Source organism: Microcaecilia unicolor, chromosome 8 (assembly GCF_901765095.1).
Source record: "Microcaecilia unicolor chromosome 8, aMicUni1.1, whole genome shotgun sequence".
NCBI lineage: Eukaryota > Metazoa > Chordata > Amphibia > Gymnophiona > Siphonopidae > Microcaecilia > Microcaecilia unicolor.
This window is the reverse complement of record NC_044038.1, coordinates 227,325,922-227,340,369: the sequence shown is the minus strand read 5'-3', so window position 1 is coordinate 227,340,369 and position 14,448 is coordinate 227,325,922. Positions and strand designations below refer to the sequence as shown.

The 14,448-nt window shown below is 45.1% G+C and overlaps 1 protein-coding gene across 1 annotated transcript in view; it reads left to right on the top strand.

Moving 5' to 3' along the window:
- The window catches only part of LOC115475593 (protein-glutamine gamma-glutamyltransferase 5-like), a 170,186-nt gene extending 161,424 nt beyond the window's left edge, over nt 1–8,762 (top strand). Inside the window, exons 11-13 of the mRNA XM_030211445.1 lie at nt 1,565–1,725; nt 4,582–4,712; nt 7,974–8,762. Of these exons, the coding sequence (XP_030067305.1) occupies nt 1,565–1,725; nt 4,582–4,712; nt 7,974–8,133 (452 nt within the window). The 3' untranslated portion in view covers nt 8,134–8,762. The remainder of the gene's footprint in view (nt 1–1,564; nt 1,726–4,581; nt 4,713–7,973) is intronic.
- The last annotated feature ends 5,686 nt before the right edge of the window (nt 8,763–14,448 follow it).

Sequence of the window (14,448 nt, the reverse complement as noted above, 5' to 3'; positions counted from 1 at the left end):
CTCGGTCTTAAAAACTCTGCTCTGTATAGTGAATAATTTTAATCAATCATGATCTTTCTTTCTTCTATATCGTATATTAGAAACAGTACTTTATGTTACTTAGCTTTAATCTTGCCCTACGGGGCTCTCCGTTTCGCTATATATAAAAAAACATGGCAATAAGTCTAATGCGCGTGGTCTGAATGAGTGGGAAAGCGCCCAGAGACATAGATAAAAAATGTTATCCAGGTCTGTGGAAAATATTGCCAGAAAAGGGAGAAAGTTATCAATGGGCTACCATTAAGATGGGTTATTTACTGTTAACCCAGGTTATTTATTTTTTATTGCATTTGTATCCCACATTATCCCCCTATTTGCAGGCTCAATATGGCTTACATGGTTTGTTATGACATTGTTAGTAGAGTACAGTTGTGTAGAGATAAGTAGGGAAGAAAGAGGAAGTGATTGGGCGGGTGAGTAGAAGTGGATTTTCATAACTGGTTGGGTTGGGAAAGTGAATTAGTGAAGCTGTTGGCTCTCGTTGTAGGCCTTGTTGAAGAAGTATGTCTTCAGAGATTTGCGAAAGTTATTTGTTTCGACAATATTGTAACTAGGTCTCGTTGCATAAAAGGGGACCTGTGCTAAAATAGGGGGAAAGTTATCAATGTGGGTGGCGTACCAGGGGGGGGCGGTGGGGGCGGTCTGCCCCGGGTGCACGCCGCTGGGGGTGCCGCGGCGTGCGCCTGCTCCTCCGAGTTTGCTAAACTTCGTTCTTTCGCTGCAGCTCCCTCTGCCCCGGAGCAGGTTACTTCCTGTTCCGGGGCAGCGGGAGCTGCAGCGAACAAACGAAGTTTAGCGAACTCGGAGGAGCAGGCGCGCGCCGCGGCACACCCCCCCCCCAGTGGCATGCACCCGGGGGGTGTCATTTCGCCGGAGGGGGGGAGGTGTCATCTAGCGGGGCGCGCTGCACCCGGGGGGGGGACGCATCGGCACTCCGCCCCGGTGCCATCCAGGCCAGGAACGCCACTGGGGCTACCATAAGGATAAGTTATTTTACAACTCATGCTAAGATATACTTACCTGATTTTTTTTTATAATTATAAAATTTAATACATGGCTTCCAGGACCTATTCTGGTGATCTCAACAGCACCTCAGGTTTTGGGAAGTCCATAATAACAAGTCTGTGTGCATTGGATAACCAGAATATGCAAATTATAGTTAACATCCTGGAAGCCCAATTAACTGTGGGGGTCACCAAAACCAGCCTGGAATGTTAATGAATGGTGGGAAAATGGCAAAGCTCCTTGTGGACAGTTTCAGATGCAGATTTTGTCCCTGTTGTGTGTGCAAATCTCGCTCATGAATATTAATTGTGGGTATCCTGAAAACCTGAACCACTGGTCTAACCTAATCCACCGTGCTAACTCTCCTCCAGATACACAGCTGGATTTTTTTTTAAAAAGATAATGGGGGGAAAAAAACACTTTCAGATGACAAGATATAAAGTAACAAAACAAAAAAATGTTCCAGGCACAACCTGAGTGTTAAAAGCCACTGTTAATTGTCTGTCTTTGCAATTCTCAGAGGGAAAGCTGCTGTTTACAATCCCCTACAGTACGTATGGGAAAGTCCTGGATGAAAACAATTTAATACAAATCATCGCTGTGGGGGAAGAGAACCAGAACTGGAACAAGCTTCTAGTAGTGAAAGACATCACTCTGGCCGTCCCGCCTGTCATCATTAACGTATGCGTGAGACACAAACGAAATCAAGCATATATGCAAGCTACTGCACTTGGCTTCAGCAGGCTGAACGTGTGGAATTAACACCAGAAGGACTAAGGGGCAGTGGCGTTGCAAGGGCGGCCGGTGGGGGGTGGTCCGCCCCGGGTGCACGCCGCTGGGGGGTGTCGGCTCCGCTGGTTCCCTGCTCCCTCTGCCCTGGAACAGGTTACTTCCTGTTCCGGGGCAGAGGGAACAGGGAAACAGCGGAACCGACCCCCCCCCCCCCCCCCCGCGGTGTGCACACGGCAGGCAAGAATGCACTCGGGGGGGGGGAGGGCTTGGGTGATGCACCGAGGGGGGGTCATGCTGCACCTGGGAGGGGGCGCAGCGGCGAACCGCCCCGGGTGGCAGCCGCCCTCGCTACGCCACTACTAAGGGGTTTATGAATACTATATTCACTTAAAATAATCATTCACCTGAAGAACAAACCATGGGCCTCTTTTACAAAGCCCGCTACCAATTCTCAGTGTGACAAATGAGAGGAAGCCCATTCAATTCCCCGTGGGTCTTGTTTGGTTAATTGATCATTTTAATAATAAAAAAAAAATCTCCCAATCCAGTACAAAGCAGTGGCGATCCTAGGTAGGCTGCCACCCGGGGCGGATCGCCACTGCACACCGTCCCTATGACACACACACCCCTGGCGCAATGACACCCCCTCCCCAGCGCATCAAGCCCCCCCCCTCCGGCGCAATGACACCCCCTCCATGGCGCATCAAGCCCCCCTCCCGGGTGCATTCTTGGCTGCTGGAGGGTGCAGAGAGCAGCCGCGCGCCTGTCGGCTCCGCTGGCTCCCTGTTCCCTCTGCCCGGAACAGGAAGTAACCTGTTCAGGGCAGAGGGAGCAAGGAACCAGCGGAGCCAACAGGCGCGCGGCTGCTCTCTGCACCCTCCAGCAGCGTGCACCCGGGGCGGACCGCCCCCACCACCCCGCCCTTCCCACGCCACTGGTACAAAGAAATGTCCAATGTATTCAGTTCCGCACACTTATAGATAGAAAAAATATTTTTTACAGGTTTCCTTCCATGTCATTTGATCATTTAACGATTCAAAATCAGTTCTTAAAGCGCCTGTAATGTGGATAAATTCAATAACGCCAACAGAAATTGTCTGCTGCATAAAAAACCAACGGGACCTGTTTCACTGAAACGCCCGGCCTAGATGTGAGCTTGTCTTTGCCATACACAGCAACTGCAACATTGGTGGTCTGTACTGTTTAAGACCCTGAAGAAGCCGTTTTTCGGTGAAACGGGTCCCGTTGGTTTTTTATGCAAATGACATTGAAAAAACCTGTAAAAAATATTTTTTCTATCTGTAAGTGTGTGGAAAAGTACTGATTTTATTTTTACTTAATGAGATTTTGTGGTGATCTCCCATTTTCCTGTTTTTTTTGCTGGTATAATTGATCATTTTAGCCAGCAAAAGTAGCTGCAGAATAAGCAGGAATCAATCTCTCAGGCACTAAGCCCAGTGGCAGGTCCTCCTACTGCACTGCTGCCAGTGTGTTTCAATATTGGTTTTTAAATGGCTAAAGACAGGCATGTTCTCAGGAGTCCTGCAGAGCTTGCCTGCCCTTCGCTATTGAAAATATAATAAACAGCGCCCTCTACTGGCAGGACTGTAAACAGAAGACTCCCGCTAAGCTTAGAGAGAACAGCTCTAAGGGTGAATTTTCCTGGGGCAACATTCAAAACAAACCATCCCTGATTTCATTATAGGTGAAAAAACCACGGGGGGGGGGGGGGGGTAAAAATGGCCTACGGTGTTTGTACCAATTCAGACAGCTTGATTATCCCACGCCCTGTTTTCAGCAGGGTCCAAACCAAGGAAAGAAGTAATTGTGCTCATAAGTTACCTTACATTTTGGAGAACTACTTATTTTGAAAAAGTAACTTGTCAAAGCTGCCATTAAACTTACAGGGGTCGATATTCAGCCAAGAGCGATCAGAACAATGCCCAGAAATTCAATGTAGTGCTATGTCTGGGATTTGGCATTAAACTTCCAGGTTTGCATAGCCTTTTAAAGCGTGATTTTCAGTACTTAACTGGCCATGGGTTGCCACATAAGGATAGGACTGACTTTTATGTGGTTACTCTAGCTAGTTAAGTGCTGAATGTCAGCATTTAACCAGCCAAGTGCCGATTCTGTCCTCAGAATGCCTCCAAAACAGCTGGATTTGAGTTTGGTGCTAACCAGACGTTTCAGTGACACTAACTGGTTAAGTGCCCTGAAGATGACCAGTTAGCCCCAAACAGGTGATTTAACCAGTCAGCAGACATTTCTGGCAGGTTAAATCACTTTGAATCAGTGGCGTAGCCATAGGTGGGCCGGGGCCCACCCAACAGCAGCACACGTATTAGCGATAGCAGGTGGGGATCCCAAGCTCCGCCAGCAGAAGACTTCCCCCTGATGGTAATGAAAACGCTATTCTCCAGGATACCAGCACCTGCGCATGCTCAGTTTTCAGCGCGTTCCTGCTGCAGACTGCTAAGGTGGAAAGAAGCGTTCTCCCCGCCAGCTGAGATTTTGTTTTGGTGGTGGGTGAAGGGGAAAACACTTGGTGCCCACCCGCTTCTTGCCTAGGCCCACCCAAAATCTGTGGTCTGGCTACGCCCCTGCTTTGAATGTCAACCTCATAGATTTTAGTGACCTCTTAAAAAGATGTTTTGTTTCACTGAAGTAAAATAAAGACAGCAGTGATAATAATACCAGTAATACAAAAATGAAAAGCACCAACATAAGCTGTTACTTCTTCTAAGATTTCCAGTTCCTCTGATTTTTCCCCGAAATACATCCACTTTCCTTTTCTCCTTGCAGGTGCTTAGTCGGCCTGTACACCAGCAGATGCGCACTGAATTCATCTTTGTCAATCCTCTCTCTGAGAGAGTGGAAAATTGCGAGCTGCTGATTGAAGGCAGCGGTCTGCTTAAGAGATTTATGCAGATACCGTAAGAAACCAGATCTCCTTACTTATGTTCTGAATGGGAGGCAGGATTCAGCTTTGGTTCTACCTGGGAGAAAATGAGAGACCCTTCCCTCCCTGTTGGCAGGATTCAAGCCAAACAGAAAAAGAAATTAAAAGGAAAGGGAAATGGGACTTGATATACCGCCTTGCTGAGGTTTTTGCAACTACATTCAAAGCGGTTTACATATATTTAGGTACTTATTTTGTACCTGGGGCAATGGAGGGTTAAGTGACTTGCCCAGAGTCACAAGGAGCTGCAGTGGGAATTGAACTCAGTTCCCAGGATCAAAGTCCACTGCACTAATCACTAGGCTACTCCTCCACTACCAACATTCCATGTAGAAGCCTACCCTTGCAGATCAGCAGTGCGGCCGCACAGGCTTCTGTTTCTGTGAGTCTGACGTACGTGCAGGACGTCAGACTCACAGAAACAAAAGCCTGCGCGGCCGCGTTGCTGATCTGCAAGGGTAGGCTTCTACATGGAATGTTGCTAGTGGAATAGCAACATTCCATATAGAATCTCAAATAATAGCAACAGAATCTCAATAGTATCAACATTCCATGTAGAATCTCAAATAGGGAAAGGGAAATGGGACTTGATATACCGCCTTTCTGAGGTTTTTGCAACTACATTCAAAGCAGTTTACATATATTCAGGTACTTATTTTGTACCAGGGGCAATGGAGGGTTAAGTGACTTGCCCAGAGTCACAAGGAGCTGCAGTGGGAATTGAACTCAGTTCCCAGGATCAAAGTCCACTGCACTAATCACTAGGCTACTCCTCCACTACCAACTTCCATGTAGAAGCCTACCCTTGCAGATCAGCAATGCGGCCGCACAGGCTTCTGTTTCTGTGAGTCTGACGTACGTGCAGGACGTCAAACTCACAGAAACAAAAGCCTGCGCGGCCGCGTTGCTGATCTGCAAGGGTAGGCTTCTACATGGAATGTTGCTAGTGGAATAGCAACATTCCATATAGAATCTCAATAATAGCAACAGAATCTCATAGTATCAACATTCCATGTAGAATCTCAAATAGGAAAGGGAAATGGGACTTGATATACCGCCTTTCTGAGGTTTTTGCAACTACATTCAAAGCAGTTTACATATATTCAGGTACTTATTTTGTACCAGGGCAATGGAGGGTTAAGTGACTTGCCCAGAGTCAGAAGGAGCTGCAGTGGGAATTGAACTCAGTTCCCCAGGATCAAAGTCCACTGCACTAACCACTAGGCTACTCCTCCACTAGTGATTACTTACTGTACCTCTGCTCAAGATGATTAAAAAAACACTACTGAAGTGGGGGAACAGGAGCCACTATGTACGTGGAGAGACAGTTCAAGTAGCGTAGGACTGTAAGGATGGCTTTTCCAACACAACTCAGGGTGTCAAGAGTCTTATCACACACAGTGTTTATTATCATAAATACATCTCTCTCTTGACGCCCTGATTTGTGTTGGAAAAGCCATCCTTGCAACCCTACTCTACTAGAACTGTCTCACCTCTGCTCAAACAAATCACAACAAGTAGGGGGTAGATGAACCTTCCAACACCAGGTGACGTTCAAAAAGTCCATTATTATAGACACACAGGGTCCTTTTACTAAGGTGCGCTGAGAAATGGCCGGCACAGGTGTAGACTCACGTATTGGATGCCCATAGGTCTATTTTTCAGTGCACCTGCAAAAAAGGCCTCTTTTTTGGGGGCCGAAAATGGACGTACGACAACATAAAAATTGGCGCGTGTTCATTTTGGGCCTGAGACCTTACTGCCACCCATTGACTTAGCGGTAAAGTCTCACGAGTTAACCAAGCGGTAATCCTATGCCTGCATACACTGATTACCGCTGGGTTAGCACCGTGCACCAGAAATTTTCCGGCGAGCGTAGTGGACGCGCGTAAAAATGACATTACCGTCCAGGCCAAGCGGTAGCTGGGCGGTAGTTCCAAGTTGGCGTGAGTTGAGCGTGCGTAGGCACCTACACCGCTTATTAAAGGGGCCCACGATATACAAGGGCTTGATTGAGATAGATTTGACATGGTGCCATGTTTCGGTGTTTCTGCCTGCGTCAGGAATCTATGGTACGTTTATTCCCTTTTTCATTTATCATCAGTTTTGCTCATCCTTGCGGCGATCCACTCATTAGTCTGGACCGCTCTGTCGGCATTCCATAATACTCAGACCTCGTTTTCGGGTTTCAGTAGCAATGTTCGGAGAATTAATTTTTTTCACTAATCACCCAAGGTGGTTCCCAGCACTTTTCTCGGCACTTCCGTTTCTAGCCACTCTTTTAACTTCATTCTGTCCCTCTCATAGGATGAAGCTAAAAGGTTGTAGACTCAGAAGTGGGATGGAGGGGGCTGGCAACACATTTGGGCAGGACCCAGAAGTTAACTGGCCACCAGCCAATATTCAGACCGGTGCTCGGTTAAGTAGGTGCATGAAGTTAGAACAACCTTTTTTCTGTCCTAAATTTAGGCGGTTGCTCAGCCAGATAGCAGACTAAAATTGCCACTAACTGGTTGAGCTTCCACTCCACCCTAACTCTGTCCCCAGCACTGTTCCCTCTAAGCTGAGTGGCAGTCCTCCAACTACATTGCTACCAGTAGGGGATGGTGTTTCAATATTGTGTTTTCAATTGCTAGTAACAGACATGTTCTCTGGAGTCCTGCAGAGCTTGCCTGTCCCTCACTATTGAAAATGTGATAGTGAAACAGCGCCACCCACTGGCAGGACTGTAGATGGAGGACTCCTCATCAGCATAGAGGGAACGGTGGTCCCTGGAACATCCACAAACTCCGCCAGGGCAGTTAGAGGGGACATCCAGCGGCACTATCTGATTGGCTGTACCACAGAAAGGTGTTAAATCAAGTCCACGGCCCTTTACCCTTTAAGTGCCACTGAATAAACTCAGATAACCCTGCACAAGGGATTTAAATGGCCAGGAATCTCTCCTGTCCATTTAAACGCTCTGAATACCTACCCCATTGTATTGGTAAAATAGCACACAGTGAAACAAAGGTGGGAATCTGAGGATATTTTTTTTTTTTTTTGCTTAAGCAGCTTGGAAAGCGAAAACACCTTCACTTTGAAAACTAGTGCAAAGACTGTGGATAAAAAGTTCCTGCAGACATTGCTAAAATGTAGGCGGTGTGAAAATTGCCCTCAAGTAAAACACAAGATCAGGATGACATTCTTTCTTCTGTGTTATTCTAATCTGAACCATATTTTCCATGTGTTTTAGCATCGACCCCATGAAACCTCGTGAGACCAAGAAGATCTGGGTGGATATTTGCCCTTTCAAAGCTGGGAATAAGCAGCTACAGGCCAATTTCAGTAGCAACAAGTTCAAGGACTGCAAAGGATACAGGAACATTGTAGTGGCTTCAGATCATAGACATTAAATGCTTCTAGAGTCCAGTTCTACCTCGGTGACTTGCTACTTCATCATTTTGGGACCTACGTTGAACTGATCAGAAAACAGCTGATCTGAAGAAAACCAATGGCGGCACGCCCAAATAAATAAACCAATGACAACGCACTCAAGAAATAAACCAATGGCAATTTACCCAAATAAACAAACCAATGACAACGCACTCAAGAAATAAACCAATGGCAATTTACCCAAATAAACAAACCAAATAAACAAACCAATGACAACCCACTCAAGAAATAAACCAATGGCAATTTACCTAAAGACAACCCAGTGGCAGCATACTCAAGAAATAAACCAATGGCAATTTACCCAAATAAACAAACCAAATAAACAAACCAATGACAACACACTCAAGAAATAAACCAATAACAACATGATCAGAAATAAACCAATGGCAGTACACCCAAATAAGCAAACCAATGACAACGCACTCAAGAAATAAACCAATGGCAATTTACCCAAATAAACAAACCAATGACAACACACTCAAGAAATAAACCAATGGCAATTTACCCAAAAGACAAACCAGTGGCAGCATACTCAAGAAATAAACCAATAACAACATGATCAGAAATAAACCAATGGCAGTACACCCAAGAGCTATTTTTTCAAAAGTAACGTAGAAACAGCTTTGTCGGTCTGTTGATTTTCTTAGTGTGCAACAAGACAGCACAAGGTGAGGACTGCAATCCACCACCCCATCCTAAATTCTCATGCCCATGAACACAGAAGAAAAGGATTGATCTGAACTTTGTAACATTGTGTCCTTTTGGTTAACCAACCTTATCTTTCACGGAAGACGTGTGAAAGGAACCTGTTTAGATCTCTAAAATCCATGGCCTTCTTTCAGTTGAGACTATCCTTTCTTCATATATTTGGCCCATAAGGGGTTTATGAGGACATTTGTGGATGTTTCGGATAATGGACACATTTTAGCCAGAATGTGGCTGAAGTAGAACTTGTCCATCCTTATTCATTTCTCATCTTCTCAGTTCTGGTACAGCAGTGAGAAAATAAATCTCATGATCTGGTACCAGTAAGACAAAATTATATTGATTTTACATTGTTTTGACTCAACTGAGCAGTTTCTTCTTCGAGATGGAGGTTGGCCAATATTTGATAAATATGGTCTTTTGTTTTTAGTTCATGCATTCACCAGCTATTCTCCAAGACCGTGTGTTACAAAATAATAATGCAATTAGAATTTCTTGAACTGTGATGTTTATAAATTGCACCTTCTGAAGAATGAGTGGAACTTGTGTGTGACTATTACTGTAGAATGTTACTGTGTTGTGTAAACATTACATAAATGATTAATTGTATGCATTGACCAAACCACATTTTGCACACGCTTGTTAATGTATCACATTTATCATGGGTAAAATAGTGTAGAAGCCATGTTTGTCCACTTTTAAAGGTAATAAATAGAAATAAAACAAAACAAAACAAAAAAAGATAAGATGATACCTTTTTTTACTGGACTAACTCAATACATTTTTTTCTAGCTTTTGAAGGTAATGCCTTCTTCAGGTTTGCAGCCATGTCCTAACCAATCCTTATGACAGAAAGGAAGGCATATCCAAGGCCACAAACATGGATGTTGGTATTTAGACCTGCTTCCCAGAACGTCCTAAACAAGGAAAGGTTTAGGATCTTGCCAGGTATCTGTGACCTGGATTGGCCACTGTTGGAAACAGGATGCTGGGCTAGATGGACCTTTGGTCTTTCCCAGTATGGCACTACTTATGTACTTATGTACTCCGCTTGAACAGTGCTTCACTGGAGGTAATTGGGAGGTCACCCCCAAAATCCCCAAATGGTTGCTGTCCTCCTCAAAGATGAAAGTAGCAAAAAATAAACGAGACAATGCTTCAGCTCCAGAAACGTTCATGGTACTAAAATGGCTGTCCTGGCACATGGATGTTTTTGCGGCCATTTTAAAACATGATTGTTCGTGATGCTAAGTTCCGGTTTGTGTACATTCAGAGTTCCAGGACCCCCCCCCCCCCCCCCTCCGAGTTCCAGAACCACCCACCCCTCCCCTCCGGGTTCCACGCCCCCCCTCTCCTCCGAGTTCCAGACCCCCCGCCTCCCTCCCTCTCTCTCCCCTCCGAATGCAAGCACGACCTGTCATCCGGCAGCCCCTCGCCTTCCTAAGTGCTGGCAGTAATTTTAAAATTCTTACCACGGGGTCCGACTTCAGCAGTGAAGGCGCGCGGCGCTTCAGACTGCCTTTCCATCTGTCTCAACTCTGCCTCTGGTCCCACCCTCATTTCCTGTTTCCAGAAGGACGGGACCAGAGGCAGAGCTGAGACAGATGGGAAGGCAGTCTGAAGTGCCGCTCGCCTTCACTGCTGACGCCAGACTCCGAAGTAAAAATTTTTAAATTACAGCCAGCACACAGGAAGGCGAGGGGCTGCCAGAGGAGAGGTTGTGCTTGCACTCGGAGGGAGAGAGAGAGAGGGAGGGAGGCGTGGGGGCGTGGAACTCGGAGGAGAGCGGGGGCGTGGAACTCAGAGGAGGGAGGGGCTGCAACTCAAAGAGGAGGGGGCGTCCTGCAACTCGAAGGGGAGGGGGGTCCTGCAACTCGAATGGGAGGGGGGCCTGTAACTCAGAGGGGAGGAGAGGGAGGGAGGGAGGTAGGGGGCATGGACTCGGAGGGGAGGGGGCTGGAACTCAGAGGAGAGGGGGAGGAGGAGAGGGGGGCCTGGAACTCAGAGGGAGGGGGAGGGAGGGGTGATTCTCTACTCACCTCCAACGTTCTGTGGCTGGCTGGTGCTGGCTTCCCTTCTCTCTCACTGATCCGCCCTCTGACGTCATCACCAGGGTGGACCAATGGGAAGTGTGTTACGAACCCAGGCATCCAGACGGAGGTGCAAATTATTATATAGGATGGGGGATAATACCCCTCCCTCCCCAGCCTCACAGGTGCTTTGTGTAACAGATTTGGCTTCCATGATGATTTCTGTGAAATTTGCTCTCCTCTAGAAGATGCAGGAGCTGAAATCATTGGCCAAAAGATGCAACATTTCAATATACTGTACCAGAAAATTAACTAGCAAGTTTTCTGCACCTGTATGAGCAGAGACTTGATGACCTGAACATGTATACTCTGGAAGAAAGGAGAAACAGGGGATATGATACAGACGTTCAAATATTTGAAAAGTATTAATCCACAAACGAACCTTTTCCGGAGGTGCGAAGGCGGTAGAACGAGAGGACATGAAATGAGATTGAAGGGGGGCAGACTCAAGAAAAATGTCAGGAAGTATTTTTTCACGGAGAGAGTAGTGGATGCTTGGAATGCCCTCCCGCGGGAAGTGGTGGAAATGAAAACGGTAACAGAATTCAAACACGCGTGGGATAAACATAAAGGAATCCTGTTCAGAAGGAATGGATCCTAAGGAGCTTAGCCGAGATTGGGTGGCAGAGCCGGTGGCAGGAGGTGGGGATAGTGCTGGGCAGACTTACACGGTCTGTGCCCTGAAAAGGACAGGTACAAATCAAGGTAAGGTATACACAAAAAGTAGCACATATGAGTTTATCTTGTAGGGCAGACTGGATGGACCATGCAGGTCTTTTTCTGCCATCATTTACTATGTTACTATGTCACCCTCAGTTTGCCCACTTTGTTGGGTTTTTTTGCGGGGGGGGGGTCATCTTAGCAGTTCCTTCTTTGTTAACAGCAGAGGGATCACCCCTTGTCACCTTTGATTTCTATGTGACTTCCTCTCTTTTGCCACTGCTCAGTGCAGCCCGAGCGCCCAGTAACTAACTGGCCCGGGTGTTTCATGCTGATAAGTGAAAGTCGGTCCCACCCAGCTTGAGGAAATCATTTTTGTACACATTAAACGCAAGGACAAATGTAAAACCTTTTAGCTACAAAAGTTCCTTAAAACACAGCACCCCCACAGACTTCTTAAGTCCCCCCTCCATGCCCAACAAATCCTTTACATATTATTATTACAAGATACAGATACTGACTTTAGTCTCCTGCCTTTATTCATAACAAAGGAGGACCTGTAAATGTTCATTTTACATAAACAAACAAAATACTTTCAGAGCCTGTTGCATACAAGTCTGTGCAATAAGGGGGTCTTTTGCAAAGCCACACTAGAATTTTTAGTTTGTGGTAGAGAGGTGTGGTAGCCGTGTTAGTCCACTTTTAAAGGTAATCAATAGAAATAAAACAAAATAAAACATGGAAAAGAAAATAAGATGATACCTTTTTATTGGACATATTGGACACCGACAATATTCAACCTAATGATGACACCCTTGGCTAAGCTATTATCGAATCAGAATCTAAACCCACATATATGCTGATGATGTAACAATCTTTATCCCTTTCAAACACAATCTAAGAGAAATCTCTGACGAAATCAACCAAAGCCTACATACTATGAACTCCTGGGCAGATGCATTTCTACTGAAACTAAATGCCAAAAAAACCAATGCCTAGTACTCACCTCGCAATACAACAAGAAGGAATTCACCACCATCAACACACCTAATCTAAGTCTACCAGTCTCTGACACCCTAAAAATCCTTGGTCACCATTGACCGACACCTAACACTTGAGAACCATGCAAAAAACACAACTAAAAGATGTTCCATGCAATGTGGAAACTAAAACGAGTCAGACCATTCTTCCCAAGGAACGTCTTCCGATACCTGGTACAATCGCTGGTACTTAGTCATCTGGACTATTGTAATTCACTCTACGCCGGCTGCAAAGAGCAAATACTCAAAAAACTCCAACAGCCCAGAACACGGCAGCCAGACTTATATTCGGCAAACCAACATACGAAAGTGCAACACCCCTTCGTGAAAAACTATACTGGCTCCCACTCAAAGAACGCATCACGTTCAAACTCTGTACCTTGGTCCATAAAATCATCCATGGCGACGCCCCAGCCTACATGTCAGACCTAATTGAACTACCACCCAGAAATGCAAAAAAGTCCTCCCGCACATTCCTCAACCTTCATCCTCCCAAATGTAAAGGCTTGAAATACAAATCAGTGCATTCATCAACCTTTTCCTATACACACAGCTCTGGAACACACTGCCACGTAACCTGAAAACGGTCTACGAAATGACCAATTTCCGCAAACTCCTGAAAACTTATCTCTTTGACAAATATATCATAAAGAACAACACGCGTAACTCTACTTTCTTTAAGTTACCCATGAAGGTTCTTTAATGTCTTCTGCTTTCACACTATCATGTACCTAATGTCTATGGCTTTAACACTATCATGTATTCTATCATCATGTAACCAAAACTTCTGCTAAAACAAATGTACACTCTTTTCTACTTCTAATATTATGTATTTCACCATCATGTACTCAAAACTCGCTGTTAAACCAAATGTACATTCTTTTGTATTTCCAGTATCCACGATAATTGTAAGCCACATTGAGCCTGCAAAAAGGTGGGATAATGTGGGATACAAATGCAATAATAATAATAATAATAATAATAATACATTTCTTGATTAGCTTTCGAAGGTTGCCCTTCTTCGTCAGATCGGAAATAAGCAAATGTGGTAGATGACAGTATATATAAGTGAAACATCAAAGCATTTCAGTGACAGTCTAACAGGATAGGGGTGGATAGGTGAGAGGAGGGTGACAAACAGAGCAGTACAACTTTATAGTTTATAATGGGCTAGAAAACCCAGATCTTTGTTAAGTGCTGTCTGGTGGGTGTCAAAATATTTTATCATTCTGACTTCAAAGGTCTTATGTTCCTGTATTGTTTTAAAGTTACCTTTCAGGATTCTTACTATGAAATCACTGGTTCAGTGTTCTGGTTTTGTAAAGTGCTGCCCCACAGGGGTGGAATCCTGGCTGGTACTGGCATTCTTCATGTGATGTCTATGTAGTTTGTGGTAAAAATCAGCTGGCGGTAAATGCTGAGATATTCAAAAATATCAACCAGCTCAATGGAGTATCACAGTGCGTTTCTACATCAAACCCAAAAAAGAAGTTGGGCCGTGGACGGTGATAACAGACTGATTAGCTGGAGAGATAAGTGAACCTCACTATACTAATTTGAAATAAAACAAGAGTATTTTTGTGAGGTGTAATTTATGCTAATAGTCAAGGAGGTTTTTTAGCCTGGGATGAATAGATGGAACTCCCTTAGGTTGAACCAACAATCAACAAAGGAGTATCTTATCATTATTTGAGGCTTTTCCTCTGTAAATAAAAATGCACCACTTGTAAGATCTATACATAGGTATCTTTTTTGGGTTTGGGGTAAATGCTGAGATGCC